This window comes from Triturus cristatus, chromosome 3_2, assembly GCF_964204655.1.
Source record: "Triturus cristatus chromosome 3_2, aTriCri1.1, whole genome shotgun sequence".
Taxonomy (NCBI): Eukaryota; Metazoa; Chordata; class Amphibia; order Caudata; family Salamandridae; genus Triturus; species Triturus cristatus.
In genome coordinates this window covers 1,055,168,282-1,055,186,522 of record NC_140584.1, presented here as the reverse complement: position 1 = coordinate 1,055,186,522, position 18,241 = coordinate 1,055,168,282, and the positions used below count along the sequence as shown (strand labels likewise).

The window sequence follows — 18,241 nt, the reverse complement described above, 5'->3', positions numbered from 1 at the left end:
TATGTATCATGTCAGTTTTAGTTCAGGTGTGATAATTCTATTTATTGAATTCCATGCAGTGATTCTAATTAAGGAATTCATTGAACCCAAAGCATTGATCTGTGTTGTTAAACAGAGGAGACGAAGATGTGTCCATAGAATGACTTTACTGCACAATGTGCAACCATGAAAACTGAGCTCAAATCCCAGCTTCCACACTTGATCAAGTTGTGTGATCCAAGGCTTTAATTTTTGTTTATTGAGTTTTGCAGTTACAAACATACAACATAAACATTACCGCAATTGCTTGGGCGTACTCTCGACACAGGTGACATCACAAGACCCAGTGTTCCACATAATATTCATCACGTAAAGCATTACATAGGCTTTACTATGCACACACAAGAGTTCTGAGTCCCATACAGTATATCATAACCATTTCCAGGGGTAGGCGTCCAGTCTGTTCATGAGTGAACACTTAGTATCAACAGACCAGGGCGTACTATGTTTACCTGGATTCTCCTATGATACATCCCCCATCTGTGGATCGGAGCCAGCTTGTAAATGGGGTCCAAATGTCTTTAGGTCGAGATCGGGCCGGTAAGAGCTCCCAGTAGCAGGTTAGTTGATCTCAACAATATGTAATATCTGTCACCGAGGCTTTTATGGATGGGAACGTTGTTTTACCCCAGTGCATGGCCGCTCGCCTTTTTGCCAACAAGAGTAGAAGTGCCGCGAGTCGTAGCCTGGCAGTAGGGGTGTTCTATACATATCCCAGCAGTGCCAACAGGGGAGTCCTCGGCAATTCCTGTTCGGTTATGTCCTGTATGCGTTTGAACACTTCCGCCCAAAAGCCAGCTATGGGTCGGCACTCCCAGGCCAGATGTAGGAAGGTTGCCTGTGCGATCATGCAGCGTCAGCAGTTTGTGTCGGGCTGGACGCCCATGCGGTGTAATTGTATCGGGTTACGGTGTAGGCGGTGTGGGTATTGTAAATGTATTAGCCTGAGGCGATAGTTCGGGGAAAGCTGCTCTAGTTGGCTACAGCCGAAGGCCCATTGCTCGTTAGTGATGGTATAGATGTGCGTGACTAACTTACGGGCCGATGTCACTGTATGTGCTCTAGCGCCAGCAGTGGCGACGGGGCGGCGTGGAACGTACCGTGTCTTGAGCGACATGCTGCCCGTATCCGGAAGTATAGTAGCATGTCTAATGGCGAATGCTGCGGTGAGCTGCACATTTGCTGTAATGAGAGGAATTGGCCGCTTGGGTACAGATCATTAAATGTGACAATGTCATTATGGTGTGCACGCACCTGTGTGCCTCTCTCCATCAACTGGGGAATTAGTGGGTTATTGGCTAGTGGTACGGGTGGTGCGTATATAACTTCTAAGTTCGCCCTTTTGCAGAGACCGCCCCAAGCCCAACATAGAGTTTCTGTAGTGTCTATTTCGTGCCTGGGGCGTTTATAGTTCTGGTATAGCGCCGTATTCAGGGGTAGAGGTACAACCCTACCTGTTTCAATGGCAACGTGTGGTTGAAATGGCGTTGGATGTTGCCAGAACTGCAAGAATTGGGCATGAGCGCTGTATGCATATAGTATGAAATCCGGAGCCCCAAGACTCCCTTGTTCTAGCGGCAGAATAAGTAGTTCGCAGGATACCCTGCATTGTTTTCCTGCCCATACAAGCTCAATCATACTAGATTTGAGGCGCTTAAAGAATTGCACAGTTATTGGAATGGGTATGCTTACGAATAAGTACAGCAATTTAGGGAGAGTTATCATTTTAGTGATGGCAATGTGACCCGTAAGGGACAAGGGCAGAGTTTTACATCTTTGGACTCTGTCCTCTACTCATGTCATCGCCCTGCCATAATTGGCCTTCCAGTTTTTTGCTGAACATCTCTACTAAGTCAGACAGGCTATCGGATATTCAGATTCGAAGGCAAGAGTTCCTGTCGTTAGTGGGAGAATAGTAGACTCTGACCAGTTAATGTGGATCCCTGAGATGCTGCCATAACGCACAAGTTCTCCGGTGACGGGTGCGAAATTAACAGCAGGGTCTATAATGTAGAGGGTGAGGTCATCTGCATACATTGATATAATCAGGCCTCTAGTAGTGAATCCTATCCCCAGATCAGCATGGTGTTGCCTCAGTCTGGCCACAAGCCGCTCTGTGGCGATGGCGAACAATAAGGGAGATAGTAGGCAGCCCTGACGCGTGCCCCGTGAGATCATGATGGGATCGGATACTAGCCCATTTACTTTGATTCTGGCGGTGGGTAGAGTAGTTTAATTTGCTGTATAAAGGTAGGACTCAGTCCCAGCCGAGTTAGGAGTATGAAGAGGAATTTACATTCTAGGGAATCAAATGCCTTGGTGGCATCTAATAATGCGGCAATCGCTGAGACATGCGGGGCGAAATAGTGCAATAGTGTTGGAAGGCGGACCCCGAGGAGTCGGTGAGACCACCAAGGGGGGCCCTCGCACTGCACGAAGTAGCCGAGCGCTGCCGAGAAGTCTCCTGAGAGATCCTTCTCCTATCACGTACTAGCACAGTAACACCACCACACCGGACTCAAGGAGGTTGTCTCAAGACAAGCAATTCTTTATCATCAATAAAAGGTTACGAGTTCAATATTTACACGAAGGGATCGAGGGATCCACCAAAAGTCTCAAGGTCTCTTTGGAAGGGTAGGGGTAGCGGGACAGTCTTTGGCAGGAATGTGGTACGAGGGTACCTGGGGCCCAGTTCTTATCCTCAAGCTGGAGGACCTCCGATCTCGGAGGGGTCGAGCCGCGACGGCGTCAGCAGGGCTCTGGCGTACAGTTCGTGGAGAGCCGCGATTCAATCAGCAGGGCTCTCAAGATGGTTTCTGCTCAGCTCGAGCCGCGACGTCGTCAGCAGGGCTCCGAGGAAGGTCTCAGCGAGGTGGGGCCGCGACGGCGTCTGCAGGGCTCCGATGTTCCAGGTGGTTCAGGAAAGGTTCACAAGAGGGAGCCGCGACGCAGTCAGCAGGGCTCGTGATGGTTCCGACAAGAGTTCTTCTCCGTAGGGTCAGCCGCGATTCGATCAGCAGGGCTCTCGACTCCGGGATACAACTGCCGAGCTGTGGTGGGGTCGCCCCAGATATAGGTCTGGAGCCCTTTGATGTCCGGACCCTTGCGCCCGAGGGGGCGGAGTGGCCGGGTGGAGGTGGCCAGACGCCCAGCAGGAGAGGCGCCAGGCCCATGGGAGTTTGCAGGGCGATCACACCTCGAGAGGGGAGGACAGTTGGGGGTCCCAACGATACCGTCCTCCGCCGGGGGCGATGAATGGTTCCTGCGGCACCCCCTGGCCAGTCCGTGGTGCCTCGAGGTCGGGGCTTCGCTGGGGTCGAGGCCGGGTTGAGCGGGGTCGCGCCGGCTGGTGTACGGGGTGACGTAGATGCCAACAAGATGGCGGAGCCATGAGGAGCATGCGACCACGTGCAGTTCCAGGTGAAGGGCCTTGGAGCAGTTCAGACGGGTGGCCCGTGAAGGCCGGGGCGGGGAACGGCCACAGTCCAGGGGGGTTAAGGACCACGCCACGAGGCCGGGTCCAACAGGCGTCCCCCCCAGCCGAAGGCATGGAGAGTCACCCATCTCCTTGGGGATTCTCCTCGTCAAGGCGGAAGAAGCGGGACAGGCCGTCGGCGTTGGCGTGGTCATTGCCGGGCCGGTGTTCGACGTCAAAGTCCATCCCTTGGAGCGAGATGGACCATCGCAGCAGTTTGGGGTTCTCGCCCCGCATTCGCATTAACCATTGCAAGGGCCGGTGGTCGGTCTGGACCCGGAAGTGGGTGCCAAAGAGGTAGGGCCGGAGCTTCTTGAGGGCCCACACCACAGCGAAGGCCTCGCGCTCAATAGTGCTCCAGCGTTGCTCCCGGGGCAGTAGTCGCCGGCTGATGAAGGCCACTGGTCGGTCGAGCCCCTTTTCGTCAGTTTGGGAGAGAACGGCCCCGATCCCATACTCGGAGGCGTCCGTCTGTACCACGAACTCCTTCTGGTAGTCCGGGGCCTGCAGCACCGGAGCAGTACACATGGCCGTTTTGAGGGTGTCGAAGGCTGTTTGGCAGCGGGGTGTCCAGTGTACCTTCTTGGGCTGCTTTTTGGACGTTAACTCTGTGAGGGGGCCGACAATGCTCCCATAGTCCCGGATAAACCGTCGGTAGTATCCGGTGAGGCCCAGGAAGGCCCGGACAGCGGTCTGGGTAGTGGGGGGTTCCCAGGTCTGGATGGCATCTATCTTTGCTTGGAGGGGGGCCACCTGCCCGCTCCCCACTTGATGGCCCAGGTAGGTCACGGATCCGTGGCCGATTTGGCATTTGCTGGCCTTGATTGTGAGCCCGGCCCGCTGGAGGGCGGCCAGGACGGCCTTTAGGTGGAGGAGGTGCTCGGCCCAGTGGTTGCTGTACACGGCAATGTCATCTAAGTAGGCCGCGCTGAAGGCCTCAAGCCCGGCCAAAACTTTGTTCACCAGTCGCTGGAAGGTGGCCGGGGCGTTCTTCATTCCGAAGGGCATCACCCGAAAGTGGTAATGCCCATCCGGAGTCGAAAAGGCGGATCTTTCTTGGGCGCCGGGGGTGAGCTGGATTTGCCAGTACCCGGCGGTGAGGTCCAGCGTGCTCAGGTAGCGAGCGGCCCCTAGGCGGTCGATGAGTTCGTCGGCCCGGGGTATCGGGTGTGCGTCCGTCTTGGTTACTACATTCAGGGCTCGGTAGTCCACGCAGAATCGCAACTCCGGGGGGTGGCCGGGAGCTGCGGCCTTGGGCACCAGGACGACAGGGCTGGCCCACGGGCTGTCGGAAGGCTCGATGACCCCCAGGGCCAGCATCTTCGCTACTTCGGCCTGGATGCAGGCCCGCACTCGGTCAGGCACCCGGTAGGCTCTGTGTCGTATGGGGGGGTTCTCCCCGGTGTCGACGTCGTGGACGCACCAGTGGGTCACCCCCGGGGTGAGAGAGAAGAGGGCTGCGTAGTCCCGCAGTAATCGCTGGCAGTCGTTGCGCTGTTCCGGGGTCAGGGACGAGGCGAGTTGGACCCCTTCGATCGATCCATCGTGAATGTCGGCTTGCAAGAGGTCGGGCAGGGGCTCGGAGTCGTCCTCGCCCCCCTCGTCGGTCGCCAGCAGCAGGCTCAGTTCGGTCCGGGCGAAGTGGGGTTTTAGCCTGTTAGCATGTAGGACCCGGAGGGGGTTCCGGGGGGACTCCAGATCGACCAAGTAGGTGACGGGACTTTTCTTCTCCACCACCTTGAAGGGCCCGGTCCACTTGTCCTGGAGGGCGCCGGGTTCGACCGGGGCCATGACCCATACTTTCTGACCTGGCTCGAATTCTACAGTAGAAGTGTTGCGATCGTACCACCGCTTCATGTCCTCCTGGCTGGCCTCGAGGTTGGCTTCGGCGAGGGCTCGGAACTTGCGGGTCTGGTTTCGGAGGGTCAGGAGGTATCGGTAGACGTCAGGAGGGGCGCCTCGGGGCTTCATCTCCCAGCCCTCCTTGACCAGACTGAGCGGTCCGCGGACCGGGTGTCCATACAATAGCTCAAACGGGCTGAACCCCAGGGACTTCTGCGGGACCTCCCGATAGGCGAACAGGAGGCAGGGCAGCAGGACATCCCATTTCCGCCTGAGTGGTTCTTCCAGGCCCTGGATCATCCCTTTCAATGTTCGCTTGAATCGCTCAACCAGTCCGTTCCCCTGAGGGTGATATGGGGTCGTGAACTTGTATGTGACCCCGCACTGTTGCCACAGGGACCGCATGTACCTGGAGATAAAGTTCGTGCCGCGGTCGCTCACCACTTCGCTGGGGAATCCCACTCGGGAGAAGATCCCCATCAAGGCCCGGCCTACCACAGGGGCCGTTATGGTTCTGAGCGGGACCGCCTCCGGGTACCTGGTGGCGTGGTCCACGAGGACCAGGATGAAGCGGTGGCCCAGGGCGGTTTGGGGGTCCAGGGGTCCCACAATGTCGATTCCGACCCGTTCAAACGGGGTGCTGACGGCGGGAAAGGGCTGGAGGGGGGCCTTGACCCGACCCCCCGTCTTTCCGCTGGCTTGGCAGGTCTAGCAGGACCGGCAGTGGTTGTCCACATCTCTCCGCATCCGGGGCCAGTAGAAGTGGGTCACCAGACGACTGTACGTTTTGTCTTGCCCCAAGTGTCCGGCGAGGGGCACATCATGGGCCAGGTTGAGAAGAAACTCCCGGAAGCGGAGGGGGACCACCAACACGCGGCTGGCCCCGAGTTCTGCTACTTTCTGTTCACTGTACAACAGGCCCTCGGCCCAGTAGATCCAGTGGGTGCCGGTCTGGTCACCGTTGGCTTGCGCGGTCGCCTGCTGCCGGACCCCTTCGAGAGAGGGACAGGACTGTTGCTCTTGCTGGAACTGCTCTCGGGTGGGGCCCCCTTCGTGTTGCCATTGCGTCAGCTCTGGTAGGGCGCTCGGAGAAGTCATCTCTTCGGGGGAGGATTCGCTGGACCCAGGGTCGGTGTCCGCCTCCTCCTCGCTGCTGGCGGGAGGGGGTGTGAGCCCCTCGGGTCGGGCGGTCCCGGAGGTCGAGGATGAGCGGGGGGCCTGGGCGGTCATGGACCGGGTGATGGCGCAGGCCCAATCAGCCAGTCCCAACATTCGGAGGTGCTCTCGTCGTTCTACTTGCGCCCAGGGGGAACTCTCCAAGTCGTTCCCCAGGAGGCAGTCGACCGGGGCGTCGTCGCGCACTGTCACCTTCAGCAGGCCCGTCACCCCTCCCCACTCGAAGGGGACCAGGGCCATCTGGCATAGGCTTTCACTGTTGTCGGCCGTCCGGACAGGGCACAGCACATTCGGTAGAATCTGTTCAGGGGTCACCAGGTGGCAGCGGACAGCGGTGATACTGGCGCCGGTGTCGCGAAGGGCTTCGGCCCGTTGTCCGTTGACCGTGACCTGCTGCCGGTACTTCTGGGTGTTGGTTGGGATGGGGGTGCAGGGTACCATCTCCCGGCTACCCAGGCAGACCAGGGACATGGCTGCCGGCTCCCACTCAGTGTTTTCTCGGTCGAGGGCCTCTTCTTCCTCTTCTCCTCCCCCCAAGGCGGCGGCTGTCAGCTGCCGGGGCGGGGGCCCGCCGGCCCCGTTTCTTCGGTTCAGAGGGCAGGCCGGGTCGCTGGCAAAGTGTCCGGTTTGTTGGCAGCCATAGCAGGTCACTGGTGGCCGTGGTCCGGGTCGGGCCGGGCCCACCCTTCGCGCTAGGCTCGGGGAGAGATGTGGCTGCGGTGGCCCTCGAGGGGGGCTCCTGGGGGCCCCAGCGGGAGGGTCTCGGTTCCTGTTCGGCCCTCCCCCCCCACCGCGCTGGCGTGGGGGTCCGTTGGGGTTCCTCTGGTACTCCCCCATTGAGCTCCGGGGGACCCGGGAGTTGACCCATCGATCGACCTCGACGGCCAGTTTCCGCGGGTCGGTCATTTTGCTGTCGAGGAGGTGCTGTCTCAGCTCCACGAAGCAATTGTTGGAAAGATGTTCCCACACGATGAGGTCGACCAGCTGCCCGTAGGTGGTTACTTTGCTGCCTTTGATCCACCCTTCTAGGGCCCGACTAAAAAAGTCCACATATTCCACCCATGTGGTACCCGGGATTTTCTTGCAGTCTCGGAACCGCTGGCGGTACATCTCCGCTGTTAGCCCGTAGCGGGTGAGCAGGGCCTCCTTCATGTGATCGTAGGAGGTCATCACTTCCTCCGGTAGCTGGAGCAGCGTGTCCCGCCCTTCACTCAGGAATCGCCCCCACAGGCCTGCGCCCCAGTCTTTTCGGGGCACTCGATGGGAGGTCATGGCCACCTCATAGGCCTTGAACCATTGTTGGATATCGTCATTTTTGTAATACTCCTTGACGACCTCCTTCGGGATATGTACTTTGGCCTCGGCAGGCGGTAGAGTGTCTCTCGTACTGGGGGTGTTGGTCCCTCCGTTCTTGGCCTTGATCTCGAGCTCCTTGAGGCTGCGCTCGTGCTCAAGGGTGAGCTTCTTTTCTTCCAACTCCCGGTGTCGTCTCTTCTCTTCTATCTCTTCTTGAAGGCGTAGCTGCTCGAGGGCCAGTTTCTTTTCTGCCAGCTGGAGTTCGCCGTCCAGTCGCAGTCGGGCGAGCTCTAGCTCGTGGCTCCGGACCTTTTCCCGCTCTCGTATCTCTTCTTCGGAGAGGCCGGTTTCTAGGCTCTTTCGTCCTCCGGTTGCCGGGGTCAGTGCGGTTGCTGTGGTCTCCGTCAGGGGCAAGGGCCCTTCTTCCTGGGAGGGGCCTGCCCTGGCCTCCAGCCATGTCCTCAGAGCTTTCTGCATCTCTTCCTTGGTACCGAGGCTGGTGGTTGCAATGCCTTTGTCTCTGCAGAACTGTTTTAATTCTTTGTGCGTATATTCTTCCAGCCGTTCGGGCTGGAACTCCATTGTCGCGTTGTTTTCCTGGCTGCTCATGATGCTATTCGTTTGGATGGGTAGCTAGTGGGTACTGGCTGGTACGTACTGCGTTCGGCTCGGATCCCGTCGCTGGCCACCAAATGTTGGAAGGCGGACCCCGAGGAGTCGGTGAGACCACCAAGGGGGGCCCTCGCACTGCACGAAGTAGCCGAGCGCTGCCGAGAAGTCTCCTGAGAGATCCTTCTCCTATCACGTACTAGCACAGTAACACCACCACACCGGACTCAAGGAGGTTGTCTCAAGACAAGCAATTCTTTATCATCAATAAAAGGTTACGAGTTCAATATTTACACGAAGGGATCGAGGGATCCACCAAAAGTCTCAAGGTCTCTTTGGAAGGGTAGGGGTAGCGGGACAGTCTTTGGCAGGAATGTGGTACGAGGGTACCTGGGGCCCAGTTCTTATCCTCAAGCTGGAGGACCTCCGATCTCGGAGGGGTCGAGCCGCGACGGCGTCAGCAGGGCTCTGGCGTACAGTTCGTGGAGAGCCGCGATTCAATCAGCAGGGCTCTCAAGATGGTTTCTGCTCAGCTCGAGCCGCGACGTCGTCAGCAGGGCTCCGAGGAAGGTCTCAGCGAGGTGGGGCCGCGACGGCGTCTGCAGGGCTCCGATGTTCCAGGTGGTTCAGGAAAGGTTCACAAGAGGGAGCCGCGACGCAGTCAGCAGGGCTCGTGATGGTTCCGACAAGAGTTCTTCTCCGTAGGGTCAGCCGCGATTCGATCAGCAGGGCTCTCGACTCCGGGATACAACTGCCGAGCTGTGGTGGGGTCGCCCCAGATATAGGTCTGGAGCCCTTTGATGTCCGGACCCTTGCGCCCGAGGGGGCGGAGTGGCCGGGTGGAGGTGGCCAGACGCCCAGCAGGAGAGGCGCCAGGCCCATGGGAGTTTGCAGGGCGATCACACCTCGAGAGGGGAGGACAGTTGGGGGTCCCAACGATACCATCCTCCGCCGGGGGCGATGAATGGTTCCTGCGGCACCCCCTGGCCAGTCCGTGGTGCCTCGAGGTCGGGGCTTCGCTGGGGTCGAGGCCGGGTTGAGCGGGGTCGCGCCGGCTGGTGTACGGGGTGACGTAGATGCCAACAAGATGGCGGAGCCATGAGGAGCATGCGACCACGTGCAGTTCCAGGTGAAGGGCCTTGGAGCAGTTCAGACGGGTGGCCCGTGAAGGCCGGGGCGGGGAACGGCCACAGTCCAGGGGGGTTAAGGACCACGCCACGAGGCCGGGTCCAACAAATAGTGTAAAAATTGTTCGTAGATAATGGGAAGTGGAGCGGCCTGGTATGAAACCAGACTGGTCCAGTCTCACGATGAGAGGGAGTAGTGGTTGCAATCTGTTGACCAATAGTTTGGCAAATATTTTGTTATCTATATTTATCAGAGAGAGTGGTCGGTATGAGTCGCACGATGAGGGGTCTTTGCCCGGCTTAAGCAGTGTGATGAAGACAGTTTTGCGCATAGATGGTGGTAGTGTCCCGTTTTGCAGCGCCTCCTGCTATACCTCTAAGAGGCGAAGACAAAAAGCTTTAATTAACTGTATATCAATTTCCTTAACCAACAAATTTGAGAACTCACTGAAAGAATTACGGTCAGGATCTGCGCTATAGAAAAACCTTGCTTGCCTATGGTTAATTTGAAGTAAACTGCTTTGTTACTATAAAATAATCTTGCTTCACATTTAATAACATTGTGGGCCAAATATACAGCACACCTGAAAAACTGACAATTCTTGGGTAACTATTGTTTATGTCGTCAGGGCACTGGGGTATTCTTGAATCTTTTAAGTTTAAAACAATATTATATTCAATAAATGTCACTTAGTGCACTGAAATATGTATGCAGTTAAGTGAGACATCCCCCCAAAAAACCCACTATTTTTCTTTTTAAAGAAGACTATCATATTTTCTCGTGGCAAATATAGCCTAATTTACTTTGAAGCCAAGCCAGTCCCCCGGCTCGACTATTTCTGAATTTGCTGACTTGGGGTAGTGCAGTGGCAGAATTATGAGTGTAATGTAGACCAAAGTATATTTTCATTGTAAGCGGGCACATTTTTTCCCTTTACCATCAGCACTTGGAAGAGCGTGGCTGAACTAGCAAACTGTAATTAAACTATATGTACAAAACAAGTTTTACTAAGATATTTCTTCAAAGGCCTCCTTGCCTTGACAAGGTGTTCTAGTTTCTCCCACGCTGGAGGCAGATGCCAAGGGGTACATGAAGGCCAGAGCACCTTAACAGCCACATTATTGTAACTGTTTAAGGCAAAGTAATGTAAACACTGAAATGTACATAGGAACAACTGAGCCTAAAAACATGGCCATTCTTGGCATATAAGAGCATCCAGGCACTCTGCCCATTTCACACACCCCAGGCAGTCTTGGATTTCATTCTTGCAACAAGTGTAAATTCATATCATCTGCATATTACAGGATTCCCAATCAGAGACAAATTAAACATTTAGATCCAAAAATGCACTACAGATTGTTTATGGAGACCCACCGTTTCCATGTCTCCTCGACAAGGGTCAGTGAAACACTCCCTGCACATTCTCCCCTACAAAAACACCAAGATCCTACTCACACTGTGGAACCCCGGAATGGTGTCTGCTCCATATTCACTCTGGATTATAGGTTTCTGGTACATGTTGTACCAGTTCTCGAACTCGGCATCAACCTGCAGTTGAATTACTTCCAGGTGACCGGGGTCATGATACCAGGAGAAGTAACTATTCACGCACACCACGTCCACAAAGGGAGCCTGCAAAACAACAAAGAAATGCACATGTTGGTACTGCAGCAGTTTGCCAAAAAAGAGGACAGACGCCCTAATTGTCAGTAGGGAGCCATGTTGAGGGAAGAGCGGTATTGCTGGCTTACATGAGACAGGAAGGGTCTGAAAGCCTTCTCTAAATGGAACGGCGGCTTAAAGGAGATTTGAAAAGAGCACACGCAAAATTGTCGACTTGTTGTAGCAGGCTGACTACAGTGCAATTTACTACAATGTAGAAAACAATCTGAGAGGAGCCATATCTGGCAAATTCTCTAGTGCAAGAATGTATTTGCTGCATCACCTGTTGGCCAAACAAGGGCAACCGGCATCAAAATAACAGCAACTAAAAGCTACCAACCCCCTCAGGATTCTGGAAATGTCCTATTGAGGAGAATGAGTAAGGGGCTTTGATGCCACTTCCTACCTCACCCAAGAACTGGTACGGTCAGTGAGATGGTACTGCAGGCCTGGGACGCAACTTACCAGAACACTGAGGAGTCAGACTACACCTGCGCCAGAGCATGGGAGTAGTTGGCAGTGGAGAATCTATCTGGACTCTGAGGGCCCTTCCTGGGGACCTAGGAAGATGCTCACTGCAGCAATATCTCTTCCTTTTTAAGGCGCATGATTCTGTGAACATGGCTCCTCCTCTGACTAAACCATGGGGAGCCACTACACAGCTGACAAGAGGCACAGGGTGACTGATAAGTGGCAGTGCGGACAGCCGGGCCACGTCCACACCAGATGCCCCTAGAGCTGTCCATCAGGAGATCCTGTGTCTCTGACCATAAATGGTTGGGGCACACATCAAATTATAAGATCTATGGTAATCATATCATGCATACAACATGATATGATTACCATAGTGAGGTCAAGCCCACTGACCTTCATATGGCCAAGCGGTCATCTTGAGACCAGGCCAATTCACCGGCACTTGCAATTCACCTCCTCAAAGTTAGACTTTGTGCCTGATGGTCAAAGGCTTTTTGCACATGTAAAGTACTTCTTCAGCAAACTACTTGCATAGGACAACGTTCTGTGCATTCTTTTGCTAACCTGTATTTTCCATACCTTTCTTACCTACTTGCTATTGAACATATCTTTGTATCATATATGGGGCACTGCCTGAGGGATCTGCTTTGTTTGGCCCTTCTTTGGCTGCTGCAATCTGCCACGCAGACCTCTCCTCTCTTCAGCAGTTAAGTTGGTTCAGCATTCCCAGTATGCAGTAAGAGTTGTTTGTGTCTGGGTCATGCTTCTTTTTGGTCTTCTGATTTTCTCTTTTATTTGGTTATTGATGTCGTACACCTTCTATGGCTACATTCGTCTACCTCCTGGACCTATTTTCCATCCTGGGGTACTCTATCCTGCATTCATTCAGGGCCACTCCACCAGGGGATGACCTGGGTGAAACGAACCAGAATACAAGGATGAGGTTCTCACGAATAGACGCTGGAAACGTAGTACAAACAAGCGTTTGTTAAAGTTCCATACAACTCCTCGAACATCACCAGCACAGGTGGTTTCACTTCATTTCCATGATTTAAAGCTACTATTTCCATAAAAATAACCACAAGCGAAAAAGAGCCACAAAAGTGTTTAAGCCTTTCCCAGCTGATCTGCTGCGGCCACTCAATTATATACAAGCAATCACATGCCCATTAAGCAATGTAACACAAGAAAAAACTAATTTATTTGTATGTATGAAAAATACTTACACCTTTGTCACGTGCATAATTTGAGGCAGTCACATAGGTTACTGGTCTGGTGGGATCCAAGGCCTTAGTATGAGCGATCACAGTTCTATTGTAAAATACAAATGAGAAAAAAAACCACGTATGAAAAACAGCTTTCATCCGTGTCACGCGATTAATTTGTGCTTGATACAAAAGACACGTCTGCCAGGTTCGCTAGCCTTTGTATGAGCAGTTACAGACCTGTTGAGTAATAAATGCACATCACCAAGATTAACCAAGAAGGGCTACAAAGCAAACGAGAAGACTGTATGGTTATATTCCGAAACAAAAAGTTACTTAACTGCAACACCAGGTTTAGGGCCTTCCATCGTTAATAGATTGACATTTTACCTGTTCTCAGGGTTGAACGGAAATAGTTAAGACGTTTGAAAAATAACTTCTTACGCACCTTTAAGAAACCTTCATTCGAAGTCTGCTCATCTGATCAAACATGGACCTTCAAGAGAAAGAAAATTGGAGGCAGATCCCGGGGAACTCAAGGAGCAAGAATGGTGAAGAGAAGAATGTGTCCTCAACTACAACCTGAGATCTAAACCCAATCTCATGTGATTCAGGAACCTTTTGAGAGTGGAAATTAACTGGCTTTCCTTCAATGGAGAACTGCACAGACTTGGGTCACGACAGGAGAACATTGGACAAGACGTACGGCCATCATAGCAGACTCCATCCCTTTTACTTTCTTGGTTTCAGTGAATTTATAAAAAAAAAATAGCACTCTGAAGTAGCCTAGAAGCTACACATAGCACTTTTAAAAAAAAAACTAAAATACATAAATGTAAAAAACTTGATACAGGCCTTACCATTCGTATAGATAAGCAACAGTAAGGTGTTTGTTGACAATAGGATATCAGTTCTATAGAATCATAACTTCACAATCCCTGTTCACTCGCCAGAGCAATGGGAATTCTAGCTTTGGGTGTCTGGTGGAGGATGTGAGAAGGATTATCCTGGACTTTCCCAAACGCGCATGAACTCACGAAAACTGGCCCAATCTGATAATGGTGTAAATAATTGAGGATAAGCTAACCTCTGGATTTATAGGGGTAATTAGGGAAAGACCAACCTCTGGATTTTTAACATAGAGCTGTTTGTCATCTGTGACTTCTAAACATGGTGTACTTTCCACCACTATTGGTATCAAGTATAGAAAGGGTGAATCCATGGCACTATACAAACACTAAGCATAGCAGATGGTCTCCTACATCTATTCTGTACACTATCTCCAGTAGAAAGTCGCATAAAAGTGAATCGAAGGCCTTCTCAACATCTATGTTGTTATATGTTATTAGCGGGTTGTTAGGTTTGCTGGGGTATAGAGTGGCAAGTCAATTCAGGAATAGTTAATTATTGATTGTTAATTATTTAATTTACTTTTAATTATGTAATTTATGGAATATTCATTTATTTTATGTATATTTTAGTTACGGGCTGCTGTTTGTAGGATGGGATGTTAATTAACAGCTATTAGTTGTTAAATAATTATTGAATGGATTTCTTTTCATTACGTAAATATGGAATACTGATTTATTTTACTTATATTTTAGTTGCGGAATGCTAGGTTTGTAGAGGTATAGGGTGTGAAGTTAAATAATAACCAATTAATTGGTAATTGTTAATTGATACATTTATTTTAAATTTGTTAGTCATGGAATTGAGTATTTTTTTGTAAATTTTTAGGTGCAGGCTGCTCTTTTTGTAGGGGTAGCGAGTGGGAAGTTTATTATTAATTGACTAATAATTATTTATTAATTGATAATTAATTTAGTAAATACAAATTTTGTGAATTGATTAATTGATTTTAGTTTTTTTAAACACACACATATATTACCTACTGGCAGTCGCCAGTAAGTAGTTATAGTTAGTACTTAGATTTTTGACTTTCTTATAACTTCCGCACAGTTTTACGAATCTTCTGCATAGATGGTTTTGAAGTGATCCATCAAGTGGGGAGAGAGAATAAGGAGGGGTAAAAAAATGTGGGTTTTCTGTGCAATCTCCCATAGGGATTTTGAATACGACTGCAGCCCAAACTGCTGGACGGAATTACACCAAATTTGGCAGAGAGGTAGTTCTTGTTCCCGAAAGAGCTCTTTTTGTGATTTGGTGTAAATCAGTTCAGTAGTTGCAGAGTTAAGGGAAAAACAAAATGGTATATCTAGGGACATGGATCCTTAGTGGATCACCCACGGAGGATCCAAGAAGTCACATGCCACCAGCAAAGCTGTAATTGGCTGACCACTATCTGACCACGAGGGTGCAGCCGTCATTTTAAGTATCCGGGATTGGACCTGGGTTCTTAAAATGTATCTTCAAAATTATTAAAGGTGTCAGGGTAGAGGTACCTTGACCCCATGGGGGTGTTAGAGGAGTGTCAGAGAGACCTATGATGGGTATGAAATGGTATCTTTTTGCCATTTAGGGAATCCAAGGATCACCTAGGGGTCTCAGCACAGGCCCCGTGTAAATCTGCGATGGATCTGAAAATCTTGATGCACTTTGAACAAGAAAAAAAAACACTTTCAGATCCACTCAGACACCTCTCACACCCAGTTACAGACCCAGACAGGGGGTCACGCACCCACCCACAGACCAATGCAAGCACTCACACATCTACTCGCAAAGACATGCAGGCACTCACAGACCCACGAAGGCACTAACACACCCATTCACAGACCCACACAGGCAGTCACATGCCCATTCATAGACAGACTTAGGCACTCGCACACCTACTGAGAGACCCACAAACGCACTCTGACTCCCACCAAGCCACACACATACCCACACAGTCAGTCTCACACTCGCTCACAGACCCACGCAGCCAGACACACCCAGAGACACACACACACACACACACAGAGACACACAAACACACACACACACATTCACAGACCAAAGCAGGCACTCACAGACCCAGTCACAGGATGTCATGACTGATCGGCCCATTCCTCGTGCAGACTGCCATCTACGCACCTGTACGCTCTGTATGAGACTATTATCATTATGTTGGAAGCACATGCACTTATGCATAATGTATATGTTGCGTACTGTTATAATTCTTTGTCCTCTGATTGTGCAAAAACATCGTGCATCTTAATCCTTCCATGTCTGTTCCCTGATACATGTTATAGAGAAACGCCATGGAACACCTATGGAACACTTATATTAATGCAGCCATAGAACTCCACCAATGAAGAGCTGCAGACATGCAGTATGTGCGCACTCTTCCTTTCAATGTATTAAATATTGTGGTTATCCTTCTAGGGCTAGGACGGAAAATGATTGTGCAGCCCTGCAAGAGTTATCTTGCGGCTGCCAACTTGGGTGTGGCAGCAGAGTATATAAATGAACCCCGCCCATTGACGAACCTTCTGGAAGATGTCCGGCTCTTTGTGCTTGCCTTGGTTCCTGCCGCCTGAATCGCAGTCTGACATTTCCTCATTTCCTGTGCATACTAGCGGATTTGAAATACTATGCTATCTTATTTGAGCAGTAATAAGGACAATCTTATGACTAACAGGACTAAGTATATAGAAGCATTGATAATACAAAAAACGGGAGCAAGTAATTGTGAACTGTGAAAGAATTGTGAACTGTTCAAGAGTTAATTACTTAGTGAAAAGTACGGGACATTATAAATCGATTCTTCCAAAAGACATGGAGATGTGTGCTTAGTTCTTCATCATGGATATGTGATTGATTATCATTGAGAGTACTTTCATAACTATCTGCAGTGCCTTTTAACTCAGACTATATGAGAGACTATTAAGAGACTCAACAAGGAATATATCATAATGCTAGAACTTGACACAAATGTCTGAGAAACTGAATTGAATAAGATAATACTGTATTGATTCCCACACAGGTATGGACAATTCAGAAATCTGTTAACTTGTGTACATTGTAATTAGTCTGGGACTTCAGCATAGTACTAATACAGGTTCTCGCTATTCCAGGTCTCTCTCCCCGCAGTACCCTCCCCAAAACACTTCCCAATATACAGCCACTCCGATCCTTTGGTGTATATATTCACAGTCGTGCTGCCAGAAGGTGGGCATTGGAGGGTACTGCTCCTGATGAACTCGCTCAGACCATCGAAATCCCCAGCAGTTTCACCACTTTTCTTTACGCCAAAGGCAAATGGTGAATTAAGACTATGCATTTACCATTGAGCACTAAAGAACATCACTATAAAAAACTAATACCCGTTACCACTCATCCCGGTCCTCCTTGAGCAGGTACAAACAGCTCAAATTTACACCAAGCTCGATCTTTGCAGCTCATACCATTTGGTACGTGTCTGATCTGGTGATGAATGGAAAACTATGTTTCGAACACGTTATGGGTTATTTTAATACCCTTTGGTCTTTGCAACGCCCCTGCAGTGTTCCAGTTCTTTGTTAATGATGTACTACAGGAGTATTTGGATAGTTTTATAATTGCATATCTCAGCAATATACAGATTCTTTCTTCCTCACCAGAAGAACATGTACAACATGTGCGTACTATTCTGACCACCCTGCAACAACATGAGGTGTTTTGCAAACTTACCAAGTATGAGTTCCACGTCACTATAGTAGAATTCCTGGGTTTTATCCTCACTCCCCAATGGATTACTATGGCTGAAAGCAAAGTCCAAGCCTTCAAAGAATGGCCACCCCCTCACACGGTAAAAGACACCCAATGTTTTTTTAGGATTTGCAAACTTTTACCGTAGATTTATAGACAATTTTTCTGCAAAAGTCGCTTCTTTAACCAAATTGCTACGTAAAGGCATCATCTTCCAGTGGACTCCCGAGACCGATAAAGCTTTCCAATCCTAAAAAGAAGCATTTACTACCACTCCTGTGCTGTGACATCCTGACACGACATAACCTTTTGTAGTAGAAGCAGACGCTTCTGATAACGCAATCAGAGCAGTTCTCTCTCAAAGGGATGTCATACTGGCCAACTGCATCCAGCAGCATAGCTATAAAATAAAATGGTTCCAGCAGAAACTAATTACACTAATGCAGAGAAAAAACTCATGCAATCCGTCTAGCATTCAAAGAATGGTGTCACTACTTATTTGGAGCTAAACACCATATTACAGTCTTCACAAATCACCATAATCTACAGTTTTTACGATGTGCCCGGGCTTTAACTCCACGGCAACTTCGCTGTACATTATTCCTTGCCAAGTTTGATTACACCGTCACATATCAGCCGGGCAGTGAAATTACAAAGCCAATGAACTTTCTAGACAAAGTTCCTCATCAATACAATCGGAAAAAAAGAG

The 18,241-nt window shown here is 50.6% G+C and overlaps 1 protein-coding gene across 1 annotated transcript in view; it reads right to left on the bottom strand.

Annotated features, from left to right (window-relative positions):
- The window catches only part of GUSB (glucuronidase beta), a 200,478-nt gene that overhangs the window by 53,863 nt on the left and 128,374 nt on the right, over positions 1-18,241 (bottom strand). Inside the window, exons 9-10 of the mRNA XM_085649764.1 lie at positions 12,928-13,012; positions 11,021-11,197 (exon numbers count right to left, since the gene is read on the bottom strand). Coding sequence (XP_085505890.1) covers positions 11,021-11,197; positions 12,928-13,012 — 262 coding nt within the window. The remainder of the gene's footprint in view (positions 1-11,020; positions 11,198-12,927; positions 13,013-18,241) is intronic.